This window comes from Dermacentor andersoni, chromosome 7 (genome assembly GCF_023375885.2).
Source record: "Dermacentor andersoni chromosome 7, qqDerAnde1_hic_scaffold, whole genome shotgun sequence".
Taxonomy (NCBI): domain Eukaryota; kingdom Metazoa; phylum Arthropoda; class Arachnida; order Ixodida; family Ixodidae; genus Dermacentor; species Dermacentor andersoni.
The window spans coordinates 178,807,598-178,828,575 of NC_092820.1; the positions used below are offsets into that span (position 1 = coordinate 178,807,598).

Consider the following 20,978-nt stretch of genomic DNA (forward strand, 5'->3'; position numbering starts at 1 on the left):
TTTGTTTCTTGACCCGGTCATACGAATTCGTTACGCTGAAAAGATAGAAGTTATGAGAAAGAGAATAAGCGCACGTGACCCCGAATGCAGTAGCCATCTTTTCGTTCTGCGGTTTTGGGACCATTTCCTGTATGAGTGTCACTCTGTCCGCTGTAACTCGAGAATGGTCTACGGAGCTCGTGTGCTAGGACAGCACATAACCCCACCAATACAGAAAATCTGAGTCATTGGTGTAACACCAATTGGTGTAACAAATGGCAAATGCAGCTTAACACAAATAAATGCAAACATATGCGTGTCTCTTGCCGCTCTACCCCTTCTGATCCGCCCCCCTATTTTATTAATGGTACTGTCCTGTCGGTTGTTAACTCTTATAAGTATCTTGGCCTGCATATTACTAGCAATCTTTCGTGGAACATGCATGTTGAATATGTCACTAACAATGCTAACCGAACATTAGGTTATCTAAGACGTAACTTTGCATCCGCTCCGACCTCACCATGTTCACCACCTCACCATGCTTACCATGTTCAAAACGCTCGTCCGTCCAAAATTAGAATATGCGTGTGCCATATGGGACCCTGCTCATTCCAATCTCATTAATTCACTAGAAAGCATTCAGAACCGCGCAGCGCGGATTATCCTCTCTAATTATTCACGTCATTCTAGCGTCACATCCATGAAAAAAACATTAGATCTACCTGACCTTTCACTACGTCGCAAGCATTCTCGCCTTTGTCTTTTTCATAAAATATACTACCTCAATCCTTTCTTGCAAGAAAATCTCTTCACCAGACCCAGTTGCATCTCATCTCGCATCGATCATCAACACAAAGTTGAAGTGCCATCTTGCCGCACTAATTTGTACCATTCTTCATTCTTACCAAGAACCGCCACTGCATGGAACCGCCTTCCCGCCTCCTTAGTCACCATTTGTGACAGCACCAATTTCAAGCTTGCTGTTCAAAGTGCCTTATAGTTCCTTCATTATTTTTTTTTATTATTCTTTCGTTCTGCAAATAATGTACTCTACCACTCCTTTCTGTAGTGCCTGCCGGCCTTGAAAGTATGTACAATAAATAAATAAATAAATAAAATTAGAGCAGACTAACAGCTTGGCGAATAGACAGATTTATGGGCTGGATGTGGAACGCAATCTCGATTTATTCATTTTTCTGATTTAATATAACCTGAAATATCTGCCTTAATATAGCATATGGTTGGTTGGTTGCCGTTCAATACTTCCTTGATAACAATTGTTTAGCAGTGAATACCCACCATCTCTGCCAGCCTATTTCATCCCGCGCGCGTTATCGCAGTTCCCAGTAATCCACGACACGGGTATAGCGTCGAGTAGCGTTGAATTGTGTGGACTATGTCACGGTAGCAGTGCAAGTGGTGTCGAGTGTTACGAGTTGTACGAAGTAATCCACAAAATGCAGTGCAGCACTGCGCGTAGTGTTGGGTAGTGTGGGGATGCGCGACTCTCCCGCGTCCGCTGATATGCTGCTTTCTCGCATAGCTCCCGTTTCCTGTAATCCGGCTTCGCCATGCGGCTTTACCTCGGCGGTCGGTGTGCTTGCAGGGTAGTACGAGAGCTGGCGCGAGTGCCTAACGGCGAGGTTACTTGGGAGCAAAAATGAGAAGGCTCATCCTCTTTGGCTCGGGTTCGCCGCGGAGTTTCTGCGCGTGCGCCGATCCATGCTTCTGCGAGACCGTCTCGCGAAGCCTACCCTGGAATGGACGAACGCGATCGTTCGAACGCGCCACCATTCGCGTGACCGTACGCGCGAACGACCAGGCGTTGGTGTCCAGCATGCATTGGACGAACATATTCGCTCGCTATGCGGTCGCGGTGAGTCGGACTTCCGCTATTTGTCGCGCGCCCATCGGCATGTTTTGTGGATAGCAGCTCGGCTAGCAGGCATTAGCCTATGAAAGGTGCAATAAATGCCCTTCTGATTGTTTGCACTACTGTGTTGTCGTTCCTTTGTCCCAAGAGAACAAGTGAGAACCCCACATCTGGCTGCCTAACGTGGACCTCTGGGGCCATATCCAGCTTTTCTCGACACGTACAAACTAGCGCCCCAAGCGGCCCCGGCGCGAAGCTAGCGCGTTTTCAATGGAACGAGCGGGTTTTTCGCGAATAACAAAAGCTGCGGGTCGATTATTGAAAAAGGCAGCTGATATGTTCTGGAAGACAATCCACACGAGCCGAATACAGTGATCACTCTCTAGCAAGCAAGAATTTTGTTCCCAGAGTGGTTAAAGGTTCAGCAATGGAAGCCTATGGAAACGACAAAAATTTGTACTCGATTTTCGAGACAAAAACGGTAGCGATGACAGAACTACGGCGACTATCGTAAAAGTCGCTGCAGCATATGGTCCGGAGACTCAGATTTCGATTGATGCCTAGCTCGACACTCCGCACATGGCGTAACACTGTTCCCAAAAGCGATTTTTGACACAGTCATGCAAGTTCACGTGGTATCTATAAAACCCCGAGCGTATGGCTTGCGGAAATGTTGGAAGCCGTGGCCGAGTCGTTTTATTGCTCGCAACTATCGCTCCCCGTCATGCTGGTAGTGGGTTCGATGTCGTGATGCTCTATTCTTTTGTCGCCACGTAGGACTGAGTTCGACAGTCTTCCACCATATGGCCTGAACACAAAACTCAATAATTGGTTCCAGTTTTGTTTTTTTGTTTTCAGGAGGGCTTCAAGATATTTTCAATTTTTACTTCCTAAAACGTAGGAGTGGGTTGCTTATTTGTTCAGTCATCGCTTTTATTATCAGATTTTATCCCTTGGACAACATAACATCAAGCATGTGCATATCTTTGTGTTGCGTTAAAGAACAATACTATCGTGCCTCGTAGTGTGGACATACTCAGGAATTCTGGACATTGCACCTTCACCATGCTGTGCAACTTCATGGCAATGCACATGCGTAACTGAATGGGCTAAATTTTAAACAATTTTATTTCTATATAATAGCCGAGTATCAACAAGTTTCAACGCTCTGCGCCATGAGGGTAGTCTTTTTTAACAACTGCATGCGCTTGTCGCATGGGGTTCGTGGTCCGGACACCTAGGAGTTAAGAAAACTAAGGACCGTCTCTTGCAAAAGTACTATTGGCCAGGGTGTTTTCGGGACGCAGACCACTTTGTGAAGACATGTGACACCTGTCAGCGGGTGGGCAAACCAGGGGACCGTTCGAGGGCACCGTTGAAGTTGGTACCTATCATTACGGAGCCTTTTAGACGGCTCGTTATTGATACAGTGGGACCTCTGCCGGTAACAACCACGGGGTACAGACACATTTTGACTGTGATCTGCCCAGCGACAAAGTTCCCTGAAGCAGTGCCGCTTAAAGAACTCAGCTCAGTTGAGATAGTCAATGCACTACTGTCCATATTTGCGCGAGTTGGTTTTCCTGCGGAAATCCAGTCAGATCAGGGCACGGTGTTTACGAGCGCTTTGACGACAGCCTTTCTCGAAAGGTGCGGGGTAAAGCTGTTACACAGCTCAGTGTACCACCCACAGTCGAATTCCGTTGAGAAGCTCCACTCCGTCATGAAGCGCGTGTTGAGAGCATTGTGTTTTGAACAACAAACTGACTGGGAGCTGTGTCTGCCTGGGGTGATGTTTGCATTAAGGACCGCGCCGCATGCGGCTACGGGGTTTTCGCCAGCTGAGCTGGTGTACGGTCGCTCGCTGCGGTCTCCGCTTCGCATGCTTCGAGAATCGTGGGAAGGCAGGGGCGACGACCCAGTCGTGGTGGAGTACGTGCTTAGGCTCCTCGAACGCTTAAGAAGGGCACAGGAGTTGTCAGGTGAAGCAATGGCAAAGGCCCAGCAGAGGGCCAAGGTTTATTATGATCGGACAGCCAGGGCCCGTCGTTTTGAGGTGGGCGATGAGGTCGTGATATTGCGCACGTCGCTAAAGAACAAACTCGACGTGCAGTGGGAGGGCCCAGCACGGATTGTTCAAAAACTGTCGGACGTTAACTACGTGGTGAGTCTGCCAGGAAAGCGGAAAGCACAGCAAGTTTACCACTGTAATCTGCTCAAACCCTATAAACAACGGGAAGCAGTGGTGTACATGATGGTAAACGTTCCCGAAGAGCTTCCGGTCGAGCTTCCGGGACTAGGCTCAGTGACGAACAGGAAAGACACCGATCAAGTCATTAGTGACTTAATCAGTAAAGCATCGCTGTCGCCTGAGCAGAAAACCGAACTACACCAGCTCTTACAAGAGTTTCAAGGTCTGTTCTCTGAGAGGCCTGGTAGGACTTCTGTCCTTACTCATGACATAGAACTTACCTCCCCAGAGCCAGTACGATCCAAGGCGTACCGGGTGTCACCCCACCAGAGCGATATTATGGAGGCTGAGGTAAAGAAAATGCTACAACTCGGTGTTATTGAGGCGGGTGAGAGTGATTATACCTCCCCTTTGATTTTAGTTGAGGTACCGGGCAAGGAACCTCGTCCTTGCGTCGACTACCGCAGGCTTAATTCCATCACTAAGGATCAAATTTATCCGATCCCTAACATCGAGGAGCGCCTTGAGAAAGTTAGTAGCGCTCAGTTTATTTCCACCCTAGATCTTGTCAGGGGTTATTGGCAGGTTCCACTTACAGAAGAGGCTAGTAGGTATGCGGCGTTCATTTCACCAATGGGGACATTCCGTCCTAAAGTTTTGAGTTTTGGTTTGAAGAACGCGCCATACTGCTTTTCAAGCCTCATGGATAAAGTGTTGCGGGGACAGCAAGAATTCGCTTTACCATATTTAGACGACGTAGCGATATTCTCCGCATCCTGGTCTGAGCATATGGCACACTTGCGGGCAGTGCTAACCCGCCTGCGCGAAGCGGGCTTGACAGTCAAGGCTCCCAAGTGCCAGTTAGCACAGGCCGAGGTTGTCTATCTCGGTCACGTGATTGGTCGGGGTCGTCGCCGCCCCTCTGAAATAAAGGTGGCCGCTGTGCGAGACTTCCCGCAACCGCGCACGAAGACCGATATTCGGTCGTTCTTAGGTGTCGCCGGCTACTATCAGAGGTACATCCCCAGGTACTCTGATATCGCGGCTCCCCTGACGGATGCTCTAAGAAAAACAGAGCCCCAAACAGTCGTCTGGGACAAGACAAAGGAAAGAGCTTTTAGCGCCCTAAAGAGCGCCCTAACAAGCCAGCCTGTGCTACGATCGCCCGACTACACAAAAGGGTTCGTTGTTCAGTGCGATGCTAGTGAGCGAGGCATGGGCGTTGTACTGTGCCAACGGGAAAATGGAGAAGTAGAACACCCCGTCCTGTATGCTAGTCGTAAGCTGACCAGTCGTGAGCAGGCGTACAGCGCCACCGAGAAAGAGTGTGTGTGTATCGTGTGGGCCGTTCAGAAATTGTCATGCTACCTAGCCGGCTCGAGGTTTATCATTGAGACGGATCACTACCCTCTCCAATGGCTGCAGACCATCTCTCCCAAAAATGGCCGCCTCCTGCGCTGGAGCCTCGCTTTACAACAATATTCCTTTGAGGTGCGTTACAAAAAGGGGAGTCTCAACGGTAACGCCGATGGCTTAAGTCGAAGCCCCTAACGTGGGAATCAGCCTCAAAATTGTTTGTTACTGATGTTTTTCTTCCTGAGGCAGGATTTTTAACATATTGCTTTTGTGTAGTGTTTCAAAGTGATGATGTGCTTTCTAGTGCAATTTTCCGATTTGTGGACGCGTTCTGAGTGCTGCTAAACTACTGTAAGGAACTAGGCAGTAGTATAAAAGGGGAAAGAGCCTGGCAGGGCTTAGTGAGGGTTGTGCCGTGCTTGCTGACTGAGCGGTTGAGTTTCGGCGTAGTTCTAACGCTTGCCGGGAACGAGAACAAAAATGTCAACTCTCCCGAAGTCACTTTGAAGTGTCCTGTGTGGACCTGAACGAGAAAACGAGGCCTTCTCTGTGCGCTGCGCTCAAGAAACGCCGAAGGACGACCGACTTCGGTTATGAGCATCATCAAGCGACATCCCTCCGGACAGCGGATGCAGTCCCCTGACCATCGGGATCTCCTTCCCCCGGCGGGGCGGTCTGTTACGTTTCGCCTACGACGCGCGGTATAGCCGGCGCGGATGCAACGGACGCCGGGGCTTCGTTCAAAGCGGCGGACATTTTGGCCCGTTCGGAGCTGCCGCAAAGCCTCCCCGCCAAGCGCGTCCAGGCGTGTTTCAGTGCCACGTGTCTTCGTGTGTGCGCGTGTGCCCACGCTTGTCAAAGCGCGGCAGCCGGGGAGAGGAGCTCCCCAAGTGTGAAGCGAGGAGGTCTGACCGGCGCCGGCTTGGCGGATGCGTCACTACACTCGTCTCAACGTGTCTCTCAGCCTGTCCGTCCCCGCCGTCACGTGCTCTTGTCACGAGGCCTTCCTCTTGCCCTCAACTCCGAGAGTATAAGAGCAGCAGCCCCCGGACGCCAAGAGAGAGGCTCCGATTTCTTCTGTTGAGTTACGTGCTCTCCCGTCTCTCCACTTCGGTCGACCTGACCGGCCGCTCTTTTGCGATGCTAGAATAAACAAGTTGTTCTGTTACCAGTCGACTCATGCTTTGCCGGGACCTTCGGATGCTTCCAGTTGTGCCCCAGGCCGCCAGGCCAACGCTACCCTTGGGGCTTGCGACCCATTTGCAACAACGGGTGTCAGCGCTGAGATTCCAACACTATAGACTTATGGCCATACACTTTTTATAGACTAGTCTCTAAAAAGTCTGAGTCTATAGACTTTCTATAGACTGCCTATAGATTAATGAAAATTCATGTTTTTCTTTGGCTTGTAGGTAAGTATGCCCGTGCAGAGGTATATGCTCAGAAGACGTGACTGGAGTATTCACAGTATCATGTCAAAGATTGTAATTTATATTGCTTAATACACATTTAAATGTCTTTCTCATATTCTTAAATGAATGGGTCATTGGCCATAACTTCAACAGAAGGCAGATGGATTGATTGTATTGGTATGGTCACTTAGTTTCTTACAGGTAATGAGGCCTCTTGAGCATGCTAACAGGTTTCCAAGTTAGGTATACCACATGATCACCCGAAATACCACACGAACGCTTTGTGTCATGGCAACGCAGATATGTACCTCCTAGGAAACAGAACTGATAGTACAGTTCGAATGAATTCTATCACAGTAAATTATTTAAGGTGCTTTCAAAGATGAGTGAGTGAGTGAGTGAAGAAACTTTGTTGTGAACGCCTGCACAACGGTTAGCCTTCCCCTGTTAGGGAGGCGTTACCGTGACGCGGCCATGACGTCTTCGCGGCGTGTGGTGCCTCTACTTCGGCCGCGGCATTCCCTTTGGTCGACCACGCCTGCGCCTCTTTTGGGGTGGCAGCCTCCCTCCGGTTTCGCTCGGTCGTTGCCTTTGGAGGGCCGCCGAGATCTGCTGGACGGCCTGGGTTTGGATATCTTGGTCATAGCACCTCGTTGCGGCCTCGAGCCGCGGCGGGATCGTTGTCATCGTTGCAGCTTCATGCGGATTCTTAGCACAGTCCCAAAGGATGTGAGCTGCAGTGGCTCTTTCCTTTCGGCACACACAACACAGATAACTTTCATAAACACTTGGACACACGTGCCTCATCAGCACCGGGGTGAATAACGACCCTGTTTGAAGTTGTCGATGTAAAACCGCCTCCTTACGGGTCAAGCCCGGATGAGGTGGCGACATAGTCCTTCGCTATAGTCGGTACCATTTCACAATTTCGTTTTGTAGGATGTCATTTTGTCCTTGGTTTCCCACCACCACGACGGGTCGGCTGTAGTAGCAGCGGCACGGTTGGTTAGTCCTCGCGCCGCAGCGTTCGCCGTCTCGTTTGCGCTCAGTCAGCATCCCCAGCACTCGGATCTTCTCGACAACCGGGATCATGTGACCACCGCTCGTCTTGATCTTTATTGTGTCTTGCTCTCTCGCAGGTTCGTTGCCTTTCGTTTCCCTAGATGAAAATATTTTCTAGCGTTTCGAGGTTGAGGACTTTTAGTTAACGCAAAAAAAAATCAAATTGAGTAAGAAATGCCTTGTCAGTATGCTTGACTTTCTTTTCTTTTTCAATAAATGGAACCAATTTCCCTCAACTATTTATGAGGTGAAACGTTTTAAAAATATATTTAACAGAGAGATTCTATGGAAACTTTGTATGACATAACAAGACAGCATACCTATGTGGCCATTTTAAAATTTCCCGATCTTTTTCCAAGCCTTCCCTGGCTGTTTTCATGAAAATTTTCTGGCAATCTATGACGCCCGCAGCTTAAGTGCAATAAAAAAAATATTGTGGTTTAATGCTTGCCAAGTACTGCGAGTCCATAATATTTAGATAAAACGAATAACACGTTAGTCACTTGACATGCAGTATTAGATTCAACTGACTTGAATCCTTTGTTTAATAAAGCTGAGAAGGGCTTGGGCAAATTCGTAATTGATGGCCACACGAGTACAGCACGGAAGACAAGGACACAGAGACACACACGTAAAGCAAATGCAACAAGGTGAGCAGGGGCGTAGCCAGGAGGGGGTGGAGGGGGGCTTATGGGGCTTCAGCCTCCCCCCCCCCCCCCCCTGAAAGTTTGTCGTACTGTCACGCGCCGCCGACCAAAGCAACCCCCGGCGCCGGAAATCATGCTCGATTTTGTCTTGAATGTCCTTTTCACGCTCGAAAAGACATTTTAGCGCGAACATTGCGCAATCGGGCTGGATTTCGCGGCAACGCCCATGCACAGGGAGTCGCGTGCGGTAACGCCAAGGAGCTCCGTCCGAGCACAAAGTTTCAGAGGCGTTTAGACGGCGAGCGGGCTCGTCGCGGCATTTCGCGGAGGCCGCGGAATCTATAGGGAGCGCTTGGATTTAAATTCTGAAACTTTATGGGTATAAGGTTTTCATAAACTTTTGATGCAAAAGGTGTATTGACATTTCCAGAGTAGTGCTTTAGATTTTCAATTCCGGAACCATGTGGGTTTATATTTGGGGCGCTATAACGTAAAACTATTCCAAACATTTCTATTCCAATTCAGCAATCAGCTCTCCGCGATTGGTCAAGTACTTTCGCGACGCCACGAAAAGCGCGATAGCTCCCCATCTGATATGACCTGGGGTGCGATTTTGTAGCAATTCTATTACTTTTTCCATGCCTTTTGCCGCCATCACTGAGCAGCCATTGGTCGAAAATGACCGGGCCGCGCCCATTTTGTCTGTCAATCACGCGACGTCAGGAACCCGCAAAAACTGTAATCGTCATCGTGACGTTGAGGCACTCATTATGCGGAGCAAAAGGCACGGATTTTTGGAACGGCCAGAGGCAGGGTCGTTTCCGAAGGCATGAAAAAAATGGCCGCCCCTCTGATCGCTATGGCCGTGGCTCTTCGCCGTCGCCGACGTGAACAGGGAGAGCCAGACGACGCGTTTGACATGCCGGATGACCATTTTCGACGGCGTTTTCGCCTCTCGAAGGGAACGGTGCGGTTGTTGTGCGAGGAACTGGCGGGGGAACTAGAAGCTGAGCGAGCGACGGGACTGTCGGTGGAGCGGAAAGTGTTGTGTGCGCTGCGCTTCTTTGCTACCGGGAGCTTCCAAGCGTCCGTTGGGAGCGAGGAGACGATCCGTGTGTCGCAGTCGACGGTGAGCGAGTGCGTGCGACGTGTGGCAGAGGCTGTCGTGAACGCAGGGGCCCGCAACAAGTGGGTCCATTTTCCAAAGACAGCCGAGGAAAAGGCAGCCGTGAAGGAGGGTTTCCTTCGGCGCGGCGTTATCCCCGGCGTCATCGGATGCGTAGACGGCAGCCTCATAGCCATCATCGCACCCAAGGGTGAGCGCAAGGCTGTGTTCATGTGCCGCAAGGGATACTACGCCCTCAACTGCATGTTCGTAAGTAAAACTCACGTTTTCTGCGATCCTTTTTGAAAGTTACGTTGCTCTTGCCAACGGGCACTTTCTCTGGTTTACGTTTTACCTCAGATCTGCGACGCGGACATGAAAATCTTGGCCTTGGACCCTATGCGACCGGGGTCGGACCACGACGCTTTTGTCTGGCGGACGACATGGTTGCGCCGGCGGTTCCAAGCGGGGCGCATCGTGAATGCCGGGGAATACCTCCTCGGTGAGAAAAAAACATTTTTTTTTGGCGCAGTCACGCTTCAGCAGCGCAGAACGCCGTGTCCGCTCCAACCCAAACTTTTAACCAAACCACAAGAACATCAGTAATTCCGGAGTAAAAAAAGAAAATTAAGACATTGACTGCCACCATTGGCAATGTTCGAAGTGTTAAGTTACAAGCACATTATGTGTCTGCGAGGAGCTGACGAAAGCAACACGTATTAGTGCTTTCTGCACCCAGTGACTGCCAGAAGCAGAAGAAATGAACACACATTACTGCTACTACTGTCATTGATAGCACCAACAAGTGTTGATTTCTTGTTTGTGGCAGGCACCGCGTACACTTGTAAATTGGTTAAGAGTTTGTGACGGGTATGGACATGCTCAACTCGTGCTTTTACTTGGGACTTGCAACCCTGAAGTCTACCTTTGTTGAATGATGCTGTAGCTTTCCTCAGTTGACAACTTTCCTCTCGTCAGCGGAGTACTCAATGTACTATTTCCATCTTTGTGCAGGTGACAGTGGCTACCCCTTGGAGCCGTGGCTCCTTACCCCGGTTCCTGGCCATCCTCCAGTGCACACAGCCGAGGGGCAGTACAACACAGCACATGCCGCCATGCGTTCCGTAGTGGAGAGGTGCATTGGGCTCTTAAAGAGCCGTTTCCGCTGTCTTCAGCGATATCGCACCCTCCTCTACGAGCCGGAACGTGCAGCCAACATTGTCGCGGCATGTGCTGTGTTGCACAACCTTCGCCTTTCTGAAGGCGACGAGTCAGGCGATGACAGTGATGACGACAGCAGCAGCGGCAGTAGTAGTAGTGAGCTTGACAATAACGGCGACCCCATGCCACACAGTCTGCCCCGTAACACGGGCTCTAGAATGCACTACTTGAGAGGGCGGGCTGTTCGCGACAATGTCATTGGCATGTTTGGAACAACCCGTGCGCAGCACATGCGTTATTTGAGGAGCGTGCGGCGGCAGCTGCGACGTCAACAGCAGCGTCAGCATCGTTAGGTGCATGCACACAGTTTTAAGTAATTGCATTGTGCATTTCATGCTGTGAAATTGCAGATACATTTCCCGTGCTAAGTTGTAGTTGATGTCTGCGTAATGCAAAGCATTCATGATTTGTTGAGAAATGTAAAAGTTGTTAAAAAAATTAAATTATGGGCTTTTACGTGCCACAACCACTTTCCGATTATGAGGCACGCCGTAGTGGAGGGCTCCGGAAATTTCGACCACCTGGGGTTCTTTGACGTGCACCTAAATCTAAGTACACGGGTGTTTTCGCAATGCAGCCGCCGTGGCCGGGATTCGATCCCTCGTGCTCAGCAGCCTAACACCATAGCCACTGAGCAACCACGGTGGGTACATAAAAGTTGTGTAGTGAAGGGTTATGTAAAGCCTGCACTTATAGTAAGTAAAACAGTATCGTTAGAGGTGACATGAGATTGAAAGCAAGCTAAAAATAAGTGCATATTCAAAGTGTCTGCCACAATTTGCTTGCTGCTGCTGTCGTCATCTAGATGCATGTAGCCCGATTCTTACTCGTATCCCCTTACGCATTGATGGACATAAGCACCTGTCTCCTCACTTTCTACTAGCACAGAGAAGCTCACAGAAGCCAAGATGTACAGTGCACGTCACACCTTCCGCTCCATGGAACGTGCTGTTGCACGCGCAGCTTCTAGGTCCTCCACCATTTTGTCTCGCAACAACGGCAAAGTTCCTTTCGAGTGACGAAAATGCCGTCCAACTGGTCATCCGACATGTCAAACGCTGTGGCTCCCGTGAAGTGTGTGCACGCACGAGCAGTTGATAGATTTTAACAAAGTGACCTCACTTGTATATAGCAGAACTCAGCAATGTTAATCAGTAATATTTGTACAGTGCAAGCTAGCACTAGAAATGTGGTTGCGATGTGTAAATAAAAGCACTAGAGGAAAACTGCACCTTTCTGTATTTCAGTCTTCAACATACACTTGTTTATGCACACATCACATGCGACAGTCTCTACATTGAAGAAGTGTGAGAATCATGAGTACTCAGTAGTAGAGACATTATGCAACATATCACAGACACGTTGGAATAAATATCGGATCACATTGTTCTTGCATCGTAATATATCACAGGTAACGGCATGCATCGTTTAAGAAAACTGTTGTACACTGCACAAGTACACAGTAATAACAACTGGCTTAAACTGCACCAGAAACAGAAATGAGCAGGTGCTTAAATCACATGCCAACCGAATATTTATCACAGCGAAATGTATAGGTACATCACTACATGTGAAAGGAACATGCTGTTGTGGCGCTCAAACTGAAAGAGCCATAGCACCATATTATGATATTCAGTAAGACAAACTGCATAAATATTACACACAAATTGCACCACAAGGGCTAAAATACAATGTATCACAACCTGAAAGATTACTGAATGACAACAAATTGTTTGATAATGAGACAGATGTGCAAGAAAAGAGACATTCCAGCTCAGTACGTAGTGACACAAACAAATATGCATATGCAACAAACAAAAAATAAACATTACAAATGAAAAGAAGGAGCATAGGCAAGGAATTTTCATAACTTTTTTCTTTTTTGCTGTGTATATTGACAGGTTGCTTTCGACATTATAGTAAGGCCTGAAAATTTCACCATTCGATGACAAGGATTAAATTGTAGAACACTTGCAGTGTGGCGTCGTGCTTAAATTGACATGACAATAACTAGGCACCTCAAAATTGCAGCGCCACAGTCGGAATGCCCGCACACACCAGGCCTACAGGCACTTTTGCAGGTGAGCCTGATGGTGTGCACGCTCTTATGGCTGAAGTAAACCTTGAAGAAAAAATTCATGCTGCAACGGCTATGCTACTTATGGTTGCATTAAAGGGTGACTTCAGCAATTATTTATTTGCAAACTAGCAATATTTGCCCTTCATATCATTAATACATCAGCAAATTTTAAGATAAGTTACAAATTCCTTGCCTATGCTACCTTTGCATCCTTTAATTATGTGGGGCCTGAGAGGGGGGAGGGGCTTGGCTGCCACCATGCCCCAGTGCAGCCAGCAGCAGCTGAAGCAGGCGCTCGTTGGTCTCGTGCGACCGACGCGCCACTTCGAGGCGTTGCCGCTGCACTTCAAGGCGCTGAGACTCCACTTCCCGCATTGCCGCCACCTCCTCCCCGAGGTGCCGCAGGCTCTCCATGTGGGCCTCGTGGTGCTGCCGCAGGCTCTGCAGGTGGGCCTCGTGGTGCTGTTAGCAAAGATGTGTAATTAGTTTAATTACAGAAGCTTAACAGGGCCTTTGTGTGTTGCATTCATCCCCATTTGCAGGCTATTGTCTTGTCATTGTATATTCAAACACTGGAAATATCTTTCTGGCCCATCAAACTTGTGCCGTCGCATTCCATTAAGATGTGTTACATTGCTATACCTGCTTCCTTGAATTCAACGCCACTTTTTTCTTTTTGCCACATAATTGCGTAGATATTTACACATGTTATATCACGCGAATGTGTACAAGATATCACCACAGGACTACACGTATACATTATGCTTGTTCACTGATTAATATAGTTTTTAGAGAGGTCATATGCTCATCAATTTCATACGCAGAAAAATATACATCTGTGGCCTTGCACATACCTGCCGGTTTTGCTCCAGCAGTTGTTGGCGGAAGCGAGTGTCCTCTTGAACTCTGGCTTCCTCCAACTGGCTCTGGCGAACGTATGCGGCAGTAGCCGTCATCACAGCACCATCAAGTTCCTGCTGCCTGGGCTGTCTACGGGGTGCCCGTGGCTCTCGAGGGGTAGGCTGCGGCACCTGGGGGGTAGGCTGTGGCACCTGCGGGGTTGGTTGCGGCACCTGCGGGGTTGGCTGCGGCAGCTGCGGGGTTGGCTGCGGCACCTGCGGGGTTGGCTGCGGCACCTGCGGGGTTGGCTGAGGCACCTGGGTGGTAGGCCGCAGCACCTGGGGCGTAGCCGGTGGCTCTTCATGCAAAGCAAAAGCAAAGACTGCTCATTCACTGTTATCCGACCTACACAGATTGATTGTCCTAACCAGTCACTTTGAAATGTCATTATAGCTGCATAGCTACAAAAATGATACACAAAACAGGTAGTTAGAGCAAAAGATGCCACAGAAAGTTGCTGGTAGCAGTAACCCTTAAGAAGCACAAGGAATCTCTATTACAACATGATGTCATTTGTAGTGTTGCATTTCTCCTCCATGAATGAGAGCTGGATGTTCGACACAACGGCAATAACAGCAGAGTGACGTACTTTACTTCATAGCAAGATCATACAGCAACTGCAAACAACAATGCTACTACAAAAGCTAGGTCACTGCCTTACGTGTAAGGCCACTTGGCCCAGCAACAGCTGCAGGGCCCGACACCACGAAAGCAGTTGTCGCTGGTAGATTTCTGCGGGAACCGCTGGGCCCTGCAGCTTCCTCTGAACTTGCCTCGTCCTGCAATCAGAGTAGTGTTCAGACATTGCGAGCAGTGTGTGCAATGCGCATCATGTACACAAGTTGCTGCTCAGAGTACATAACCTATATTGTCACTTGCACAAAAAAAAGGGCTTAAAAATTTTGCAATATTGTGTTACAATGTAATGCTGAAAATTTGTGAGGTCACAGCAGGTCACACAAACAACACTTTTTTAAATCCAATGTACGCACCTCGCTATCGGGGAAGTACTCAGGGGGGGAAACAAGGACCCCTCCTGTCCTCATAAGGACGTCGAGGACGCGGCCGTCCACGCCACCCACTTTGCCACCTCCAGTAGCCCTGCAAACACGGCAACAACGACAACGTGAAACTACGTTACTGTCAGCATCATTAGAAGCTCACCTCTTCTCGCTCGCGGCCCTGGCCGCTTCTTTTTTCGCTTTATGGGCCATCTTGGCCCAATGGTTCCGCCAACGGCTGGTGGCCTTTACGGCTGGCCCCTGTGCGTTAAGCACCGCCGCCACCTCCTCCCACAGTTCGTTTTTTCGAGCAGCAGTCATACGTGGCGAGAACTCTGTAGAAGCTCTCGCCAGGTATGGGTGCTGCTCGATGAACTGCACGAGAATAGCCGCCTGCTCTTTGGACACCCGCGGCCCTTTTGCTGCCATTTTCTCTTTGTCAAATTGGGAATTTCAGCCGGCCCGCAGCACAGTAAGAAATTTAGAGGCAAACATTCTGTCTAAGCTAAGCGCCTGCATAAAGTGCTCACTACGACTTATTTCTGCCTTTTTATACCACTAATGTAAAAAAAGGTGAAGTCACTACTCACATTTAATGTTGTAGCAGCTTCTTTCTCGGAGCGTATCAGTGCAGGAAGTATTACCGATGCAGCGATAACTTTAAGGAAGCTATCGTTATGTCATGGCGGTGCCCTATGGAAAATGCCTTGACAGTTCTCGATCCACTATGTTGCAAAGTTTCACCTCGGGGGCTACGGATAATTCTTCTTGGCTCTTCCTAAAGAAGAAATTATCACACGTCAGACATGCAGCGAAAACCACACGACAATGCAAGCACTACACGAGCAATAATTACTCACCTCAATCAGTATCTGACGGGGGCGGGGCCGCAATTACGGGCACGCAAGGGGCTGTCAGCTGTTCAGACAGACACGCTAGGGGCTGTCAGCTGTTCACAGGTAAACAAAGGCTGCCATTTTGCTTGCGCTCAACGGCATGGATTGGATGCACATCCGACTACTATGTGGCTACGACTTCAAAAATAGAGCACTTGCGTTTGCATTTCTTTGGACTGCGGCAGCTTTTGCGTTGTACTGTAACAAAATGAATTTGCTTTACGCAGCATGGAAGTCCGCTTTTGTTAAGTGCCGTTTTACAAAACAAATTTGCTATACAGTCCCGGAAAAAGAGAAGAGAATACGAAAGAAACATCCGGCCAATGAAGGGAGCTTCTGATTGGACGATCCAAGAAAACGTCGTGCCTACGTACACACAATTTCCAAAATCGGTGACGTCACGCGAGAAGGCATTGGCATGAAAAAAGTCATTTCTACAAAATCGCACCCCTGTACACAATGATTATGCGTGACTTGACCGAACAAAAGAAAAATAGTTATTTCTGATTTGACGCCTTTTCGCCATTACCCCTCGGCTACTGGTCAAAAGTTTTCGGGCTGCACCCACTTCACCTGTCTCTCACGCGACGTCACAAAACCGCAACAACTTTCCGCGTCAAAGGTACATTAATGAGCCGAAAAAAAAAAAGAACTGAATTTTCTTCTGAATAGCCGCAGGCTGCCCCTCTCCGAAAGGAATAAAATATGGCTGCCGCCGATCGCTCAGGCACTGGACTCGCACCTGCCGGAGCGCACTGGTTTCTTTGCGTATAATAAAGGTTTTTGCGTATCCGTGTAACGTTTTCGAGCACTTTCGGCACGTTTACGACCTCGTTCTGCCAACTATTCTTTGCTGAGGATCCGTTCTCGCGTCATTATTAGGCTTCCGTTGCATGCCGCCGCTATTGCCGACGAGCCACCGCAAGCCAAGTAATGGAGAGAGACCAATCGCAGACGTCGGCACCATCCGGTTATCAATTTTCAGTGCAGTGGCTCGGCCCCATGGAATCCCTCTCCACTTGAGCGTGCTGCTCGCCTCTTCTGAGCCAATTAGATAAGACAAGCCGCTCAGTGTAGGCAATGTTATTCGTTTTTCAAACAAAGAAAACTGACCTATGAACGAGGAGAGCGTTTGATTGGTCTGTTCAGGCAACCGTGTGGTTGACCGCGCGGTGCTTGCGCCGACGGTTACGCAAATTTGACGTCAGGAGATTGGAATAAAAACATACTGCATGGAATACTTTTGCGTTATAGGGCCCTCGTTATAAATATTTGACGCTAAAGAAGCATTGGCTTTTCTAAAGTCGTACATCGGACCATACAACGAGACAAGCCAAATCAGCACACTATCAGACAAGTTGACAAAACACGCAGCGAGGTCCGATGAGACGCAGCGTTGCGGTGGTTCATTTGTGCCGTCATGTCACAGAAAAGAATATCATCATTTATTTTCATCTGCGCCAAAGCATCCATGTCAAGAAACTAAAGCCAGAAAAGGTAACTACGTTCGTGCTTATTTTTCTACTTGGACTTTTATTCGCGAGGATACACTGAGCCTCTTCAATTTTCTTGTTCTCGCTACGCGCGGGCTGCCAGAGCTAGCCAGAGCGCATGCGTTTTTCTCGTGTTACCCCGACCACCACCAACATGTTTATTTGCCTTGTGTGACGCATCATATATAGTGACTTTTTCTTAGATACGTATATTTATTGGAGACTTATACGTATAGTTAAATATCTTGTTGAGAAGTTTTGTGTATATGTACAGTGAACTTTGTTTCCAGTGACATTTTTGCCCTTTATCAAGCTGTATCTTCGCAGTTGTATATTCCATTGTATCTTCGCATTTCTAATGTACGAAGGCGAGTCGAATGATAGTGAGCCAACCCACCCTGCGCAATAATGGCTTGGTTCATTATATGCGAGGCATACACGTGGCACAGCGGCATCTCTTATTTACAAAAATGGCATAGAGGTGTGAGGATCAAGGTTCTTTAATGCTCTCATACACTGGGTTGAACATGGTTGTGTGACATAATGGACACTCCAAAAGTTGAACAGTGTGGTGTCGTGAGGTTTTTGACAGATGAAGATGTTTCACAAAAAGAAATTAGTCCCCGTATGGCTGCAGTGTACTTTGAACATTGCATTTTATTGGCCACTGTAAAGCGTTGGAGCAAACGGTTCAAAGAAGGACGTGAAAGTTGAAAAGGCGATCGAAGACCAGGCCAAAGCCACCGTGCAACCACCCCCAACACAATTACAAAGCCTGGCTAGACAATAACGGAGGTTAAGCATTGATGAATTGGCAGGGCATATGAACATCAGTCACGGTTCGGGTCACACCATAATTCATGAACATTTCGGTTATCGGCTCTCGTGTGCGCAATGGATGCCCAAGATTTTGAACCGCCGCCAGAAGACGGAGAGGTTCGGCGCTCTTGACTCATCCAATACGGTATCCCGATGAGGGTGAGGACTTTTTGTCTGCAATTGTGACCGGGGACAAATCATGGTGCCACCACTACGAGCCTGAAACACGACGGCAAAGCTTACAGTGGAAACATTTGAATTCATCGCCCCCAAGCAAAGCAAATGTCGTTATTTCTGCCGGAAAGGTGGTATTGACTTTTTTTCGATCGTCAGGGGCCAGGCACGTACGCAGGATTTCCTTTCGGGGGGGGGGGGGGGGGGGGGCAACCCAAGGTAATATTTCTATGCAAATGAGGGAGAGGGTACTTTTCCTAATAGAAATGTGAATAATGCTCACCATTCGCCATAAAGACGCGTAAACCCGCAAAAGAGAATTGAAATCACGTGTATCTCACAGGTACACCTGTGAGATACACCTCTTCTTTACTTGGCAAACAAAGAACCACATGAAATGGACTCGCGCATGAAAGATGCGCAGGAGAAACCTTCCCAAGAACAAGTTAACAAGCGAAAGTGCCAAATAAAGATTTCTAGTAGCGTTTTTTGAATTAGCTCTGGAAGAATTATAGACAAATATATATTTGCGGAACAATCACAGTTCTTTTGCATCCGTCGTTTACTGCTCTACCAAGTTCCAAAACCGATTCGTGCTGTTATTTGGGAAGTTCCGTAACGATTCGCGGTGCCCAGTCCCGTACAACCACGTAGAGCGCAGGACGCTGTGGGGTTCTAGACGTACTGAGGGCACCGCGGAAGGTGAGAAAAACAGCCCCATTAGCACAGCAGGGAAGTGGCTACGTCAAGCGGCTCGATTCATAACTGTAGAAGCGTCATTCAACACACTCTACTTCCAGTGTCGTTTTCTCTACTTCCTTTTTAAATAAAAAGATATTGATCCATAAATATCTTCACGAACAATTTTCGCTTTTTCTCCCTGTTTGGCTGTTGCCGTGGCTTTCTCCCTTAGTAGATCGCTTAATTTCTCATCTCCTTGCGACTGTTGTTTCCAGTTGCCAATTTTGCACGAAAAGTGCTGTACAATTAGGGAAAAACCAGCCGAGGTAACGGGTGACAGTCATATTGCTTATGGGTTTAACGGTTATTGCGGGGTCTGATGATGGACGCTGTTTCGCAATATCTAATTTGCCATCTTATCTAACCCATATCGCGGATATATGGTTCCGAAGATCTGCCAGCGTCGCGGCGAGCCGTCACTCGAGGAAATAATGAAGCAAGAAAAAAAACTTATATGCAACTGAGAGTTTCTCCGTCAACAACTCGTTCCACGAGCATACAGAACAGCTTACTATGAACCGAATCCCTTTCCTGGCCCCTGCATCAGTCTAAATAAGGAAGGTTGAACAAAGGAAGCAACAGCGATGCGCGTGATCGTTGAATAGATGGTCAGATAAAAATTTTGTTGGGCATTATAAACAAAATAAAATATTATAATTAAAACAATAAACTATGCCCTGCCTGAATTCATCTTGAGTTAGTAGCGCGGGCACCGAATCGATCAGAAAACTGGTCTCCACATCCCAGGAGACGCCGATAACTACCGCCATCCAAAAGGATGGCGGTAGTTATCCATCCAACCAGTTATCCATCCAACCATTCCACTCTGTGAAGATTGTAATGGCAGCGAAAGCTGACGATAGTCAAAGCTCTCAAACGAAAAGCAAAGTGTTTCACCTACGCTGCTGGTCGGCCTGAAGATAATGCAGTATCGGGCCAACCATGAATACTTTGTTTAGCGCAAAACGACAGAGACAAGAAAGACGACAGGACAAGGCGCTACTCTCAACTGACATCATTTTATTGCGTCACTCCTTTATAGACCGCTCAAACCAGAGGAACATGCGCAGTGAGCACCATGCGGTGGAGCCACCAACATCCGATCCCAAGAGCGCACTCATGCGACAGAATCCAAAAAACCAAATTCAGCGCTGTACAAGGTTAAGGAAGGCACACTAATGCACTGTGACCCCAAAGACTGAATGAAAAAAGCTTCCGATAACTCTCGGGCGGTGGTGTCACGGCTCTTTTTCAAAATCGTGGTATCACGAAACATGGGTTTGCACTTGCATGTTTTACAATGCTGAGCCAAATGGGAACCTGTGCCTGTTGGTATGGATCGCTCATGTTCTCTAAGGCGCTCGTTAACACAGCGGCCTGACTGCCCTACATACACTTTGCCACATGACAAGGGAATCTTATAAACCACACCGACTCTGCAATCTACAAACTTCACGTGGTTCTTTTCACAATCAGGTTTTTTACTTGTTTTAGAAATACGGCTGCACAACATTGACAGTTTCTGAGGAGCGGAAAACACTACCGGAATTTGATATCTAGTGGCGACATTCTTTAGATTGTGAGCCACTCTGTGGCAATACGGCACAAAAGTAACCGCATCATACAAAAGAAGAGGCCTGAAGTTGTGCCGTATTGCCACAGAGTGGCTCACAATCTAAAGAATGTCGCCACTAGATATCAAATTCCGGTAGTGTTTTCCGCTCCTCAGAAACTGTCAATGTTGTGCAGCCGTATTTCTAAAACAAGTAAAAAACCTGATTGTGAAAAGAACCACGTGAAGTTTGTAGATTGCAGAGTCGGTGTGGTTTATAAGATTCCCTTGTCATGTGGCAAAGTGTATGTAGGGCAGTCAGGCCGCTGTGTTAACGAGCGCCTTAGAGAACATGAGCGATCCATACCAACAGGCACAGGTTCCCATTTGGCTCAGCATTGTAAAACATGCAAGTGCAAACCCATGTTTCGTGATACCACGATTTTGAAAAAGAGCCGTGACACCACCGCCCGAGA

At 48.2% G+C, this 20,978-nt stretch overlaps 3 protein-coding genes across 6 annotated transcripts in view; 2 read left to right on the forward strand and 1 right to left on the reverse strand.

Annotated features, from left to right (window-relative positions):
- The window catches only part of LOC126533276 (uncharacterized), a 389,342-nt gene that overhangs the window by 147,125 nt on the left and 221,239 nt on the right, over positions 1–20,978 (forward strand). The gene's annotated exons all lie outside the window — the stretch shown is intronic.
- LOC129385258 (putative nuclease HARBI1) lies at positions 9,122–12,077 on the forward strand. The gene is made up of 3 exons (XM_055071634.1): positions 9,122–9,895; positions 9,986–10,127; positions 10,640–12,077. The coding sequence occupies exons 1-3, from the start codon at positions 9,350–9,352 to the stop codon at positions 11,137–11,139; spliced, it is 1,188 nt and encodes a 395-aa protein (XP_054927609.1). The 5' UTR covers positions 9,122–9,349; the 3' UTR covers positions 11,140–12,077.
- On the reverse strand, positions 12,068–15,411 carry LOC129385259 (uncharacterized). Its single transcript, XM_055071635.1, has 5 exons — positions 14,991–15,411; positions 14,819–14,927; positions 14,488–14,605; positions 13,781–14,124; positions 12,068–13,388 (listed from the first exon to the last, which is right to left on the reverse strand). The coding sequence occupies exons 1-5, from the start codon at positions 15,254–15,256 to the stop codon at positions 13,140–13,142; spliced, it is 1,086 nt and encodes a 361-aa protein (XP_054927610.1). The 5' UTR covers positions 15,257–15,411; the 3' UTR covers positions 12,068–13,139.

Bases quoted from the DNA above. Each gene is read 5' to 3' on its own strand.
- LOC129385258 (XM_055071634.1), top strand. From the start codon at position 9,350: ATGAAAAAAATGGCCGCCCCTCTGATCGCTATGGCCGTGGCTCTTCGC. The intron at 9,896-9,985 runs GTAAGTAAAACT...GTTTTACCTCAG, and splicing joins ACGCCCTCAACTGCATGTTC to ATCTGCGACGCGGACATGAA. The intron at 10,128-10,639 runs GTGAGAAAAAAA...ATCTTTGTGCAG, and splicing joins TGCCGGGGAATACCTCCTCG to GTGACAGTGGCTACCCCTTG.
- LOC129385259 (XM_055071635.1), bottom strand. From the start codon at position 15,256: ATGGCAGCAAAAGGGCCGCGGGTGTCCAAAGAGCAGGCGGCTATTCTC. The intron at 14,606-14,818 runs GTGCGTACATTG...CTCTGATTGCAG, and splicing joins AGTACTTCCCCGATAGCGAG to GACGAGGCAAGTTCAGAGGA. The intron at 14,125-14,487 runs GTAAGGCAGTGA...CTTTGCATGAAG, and splicing joins TGGGCCAAGTGGCCTTACAC to AGCCACCGGCTACGCCCCAG.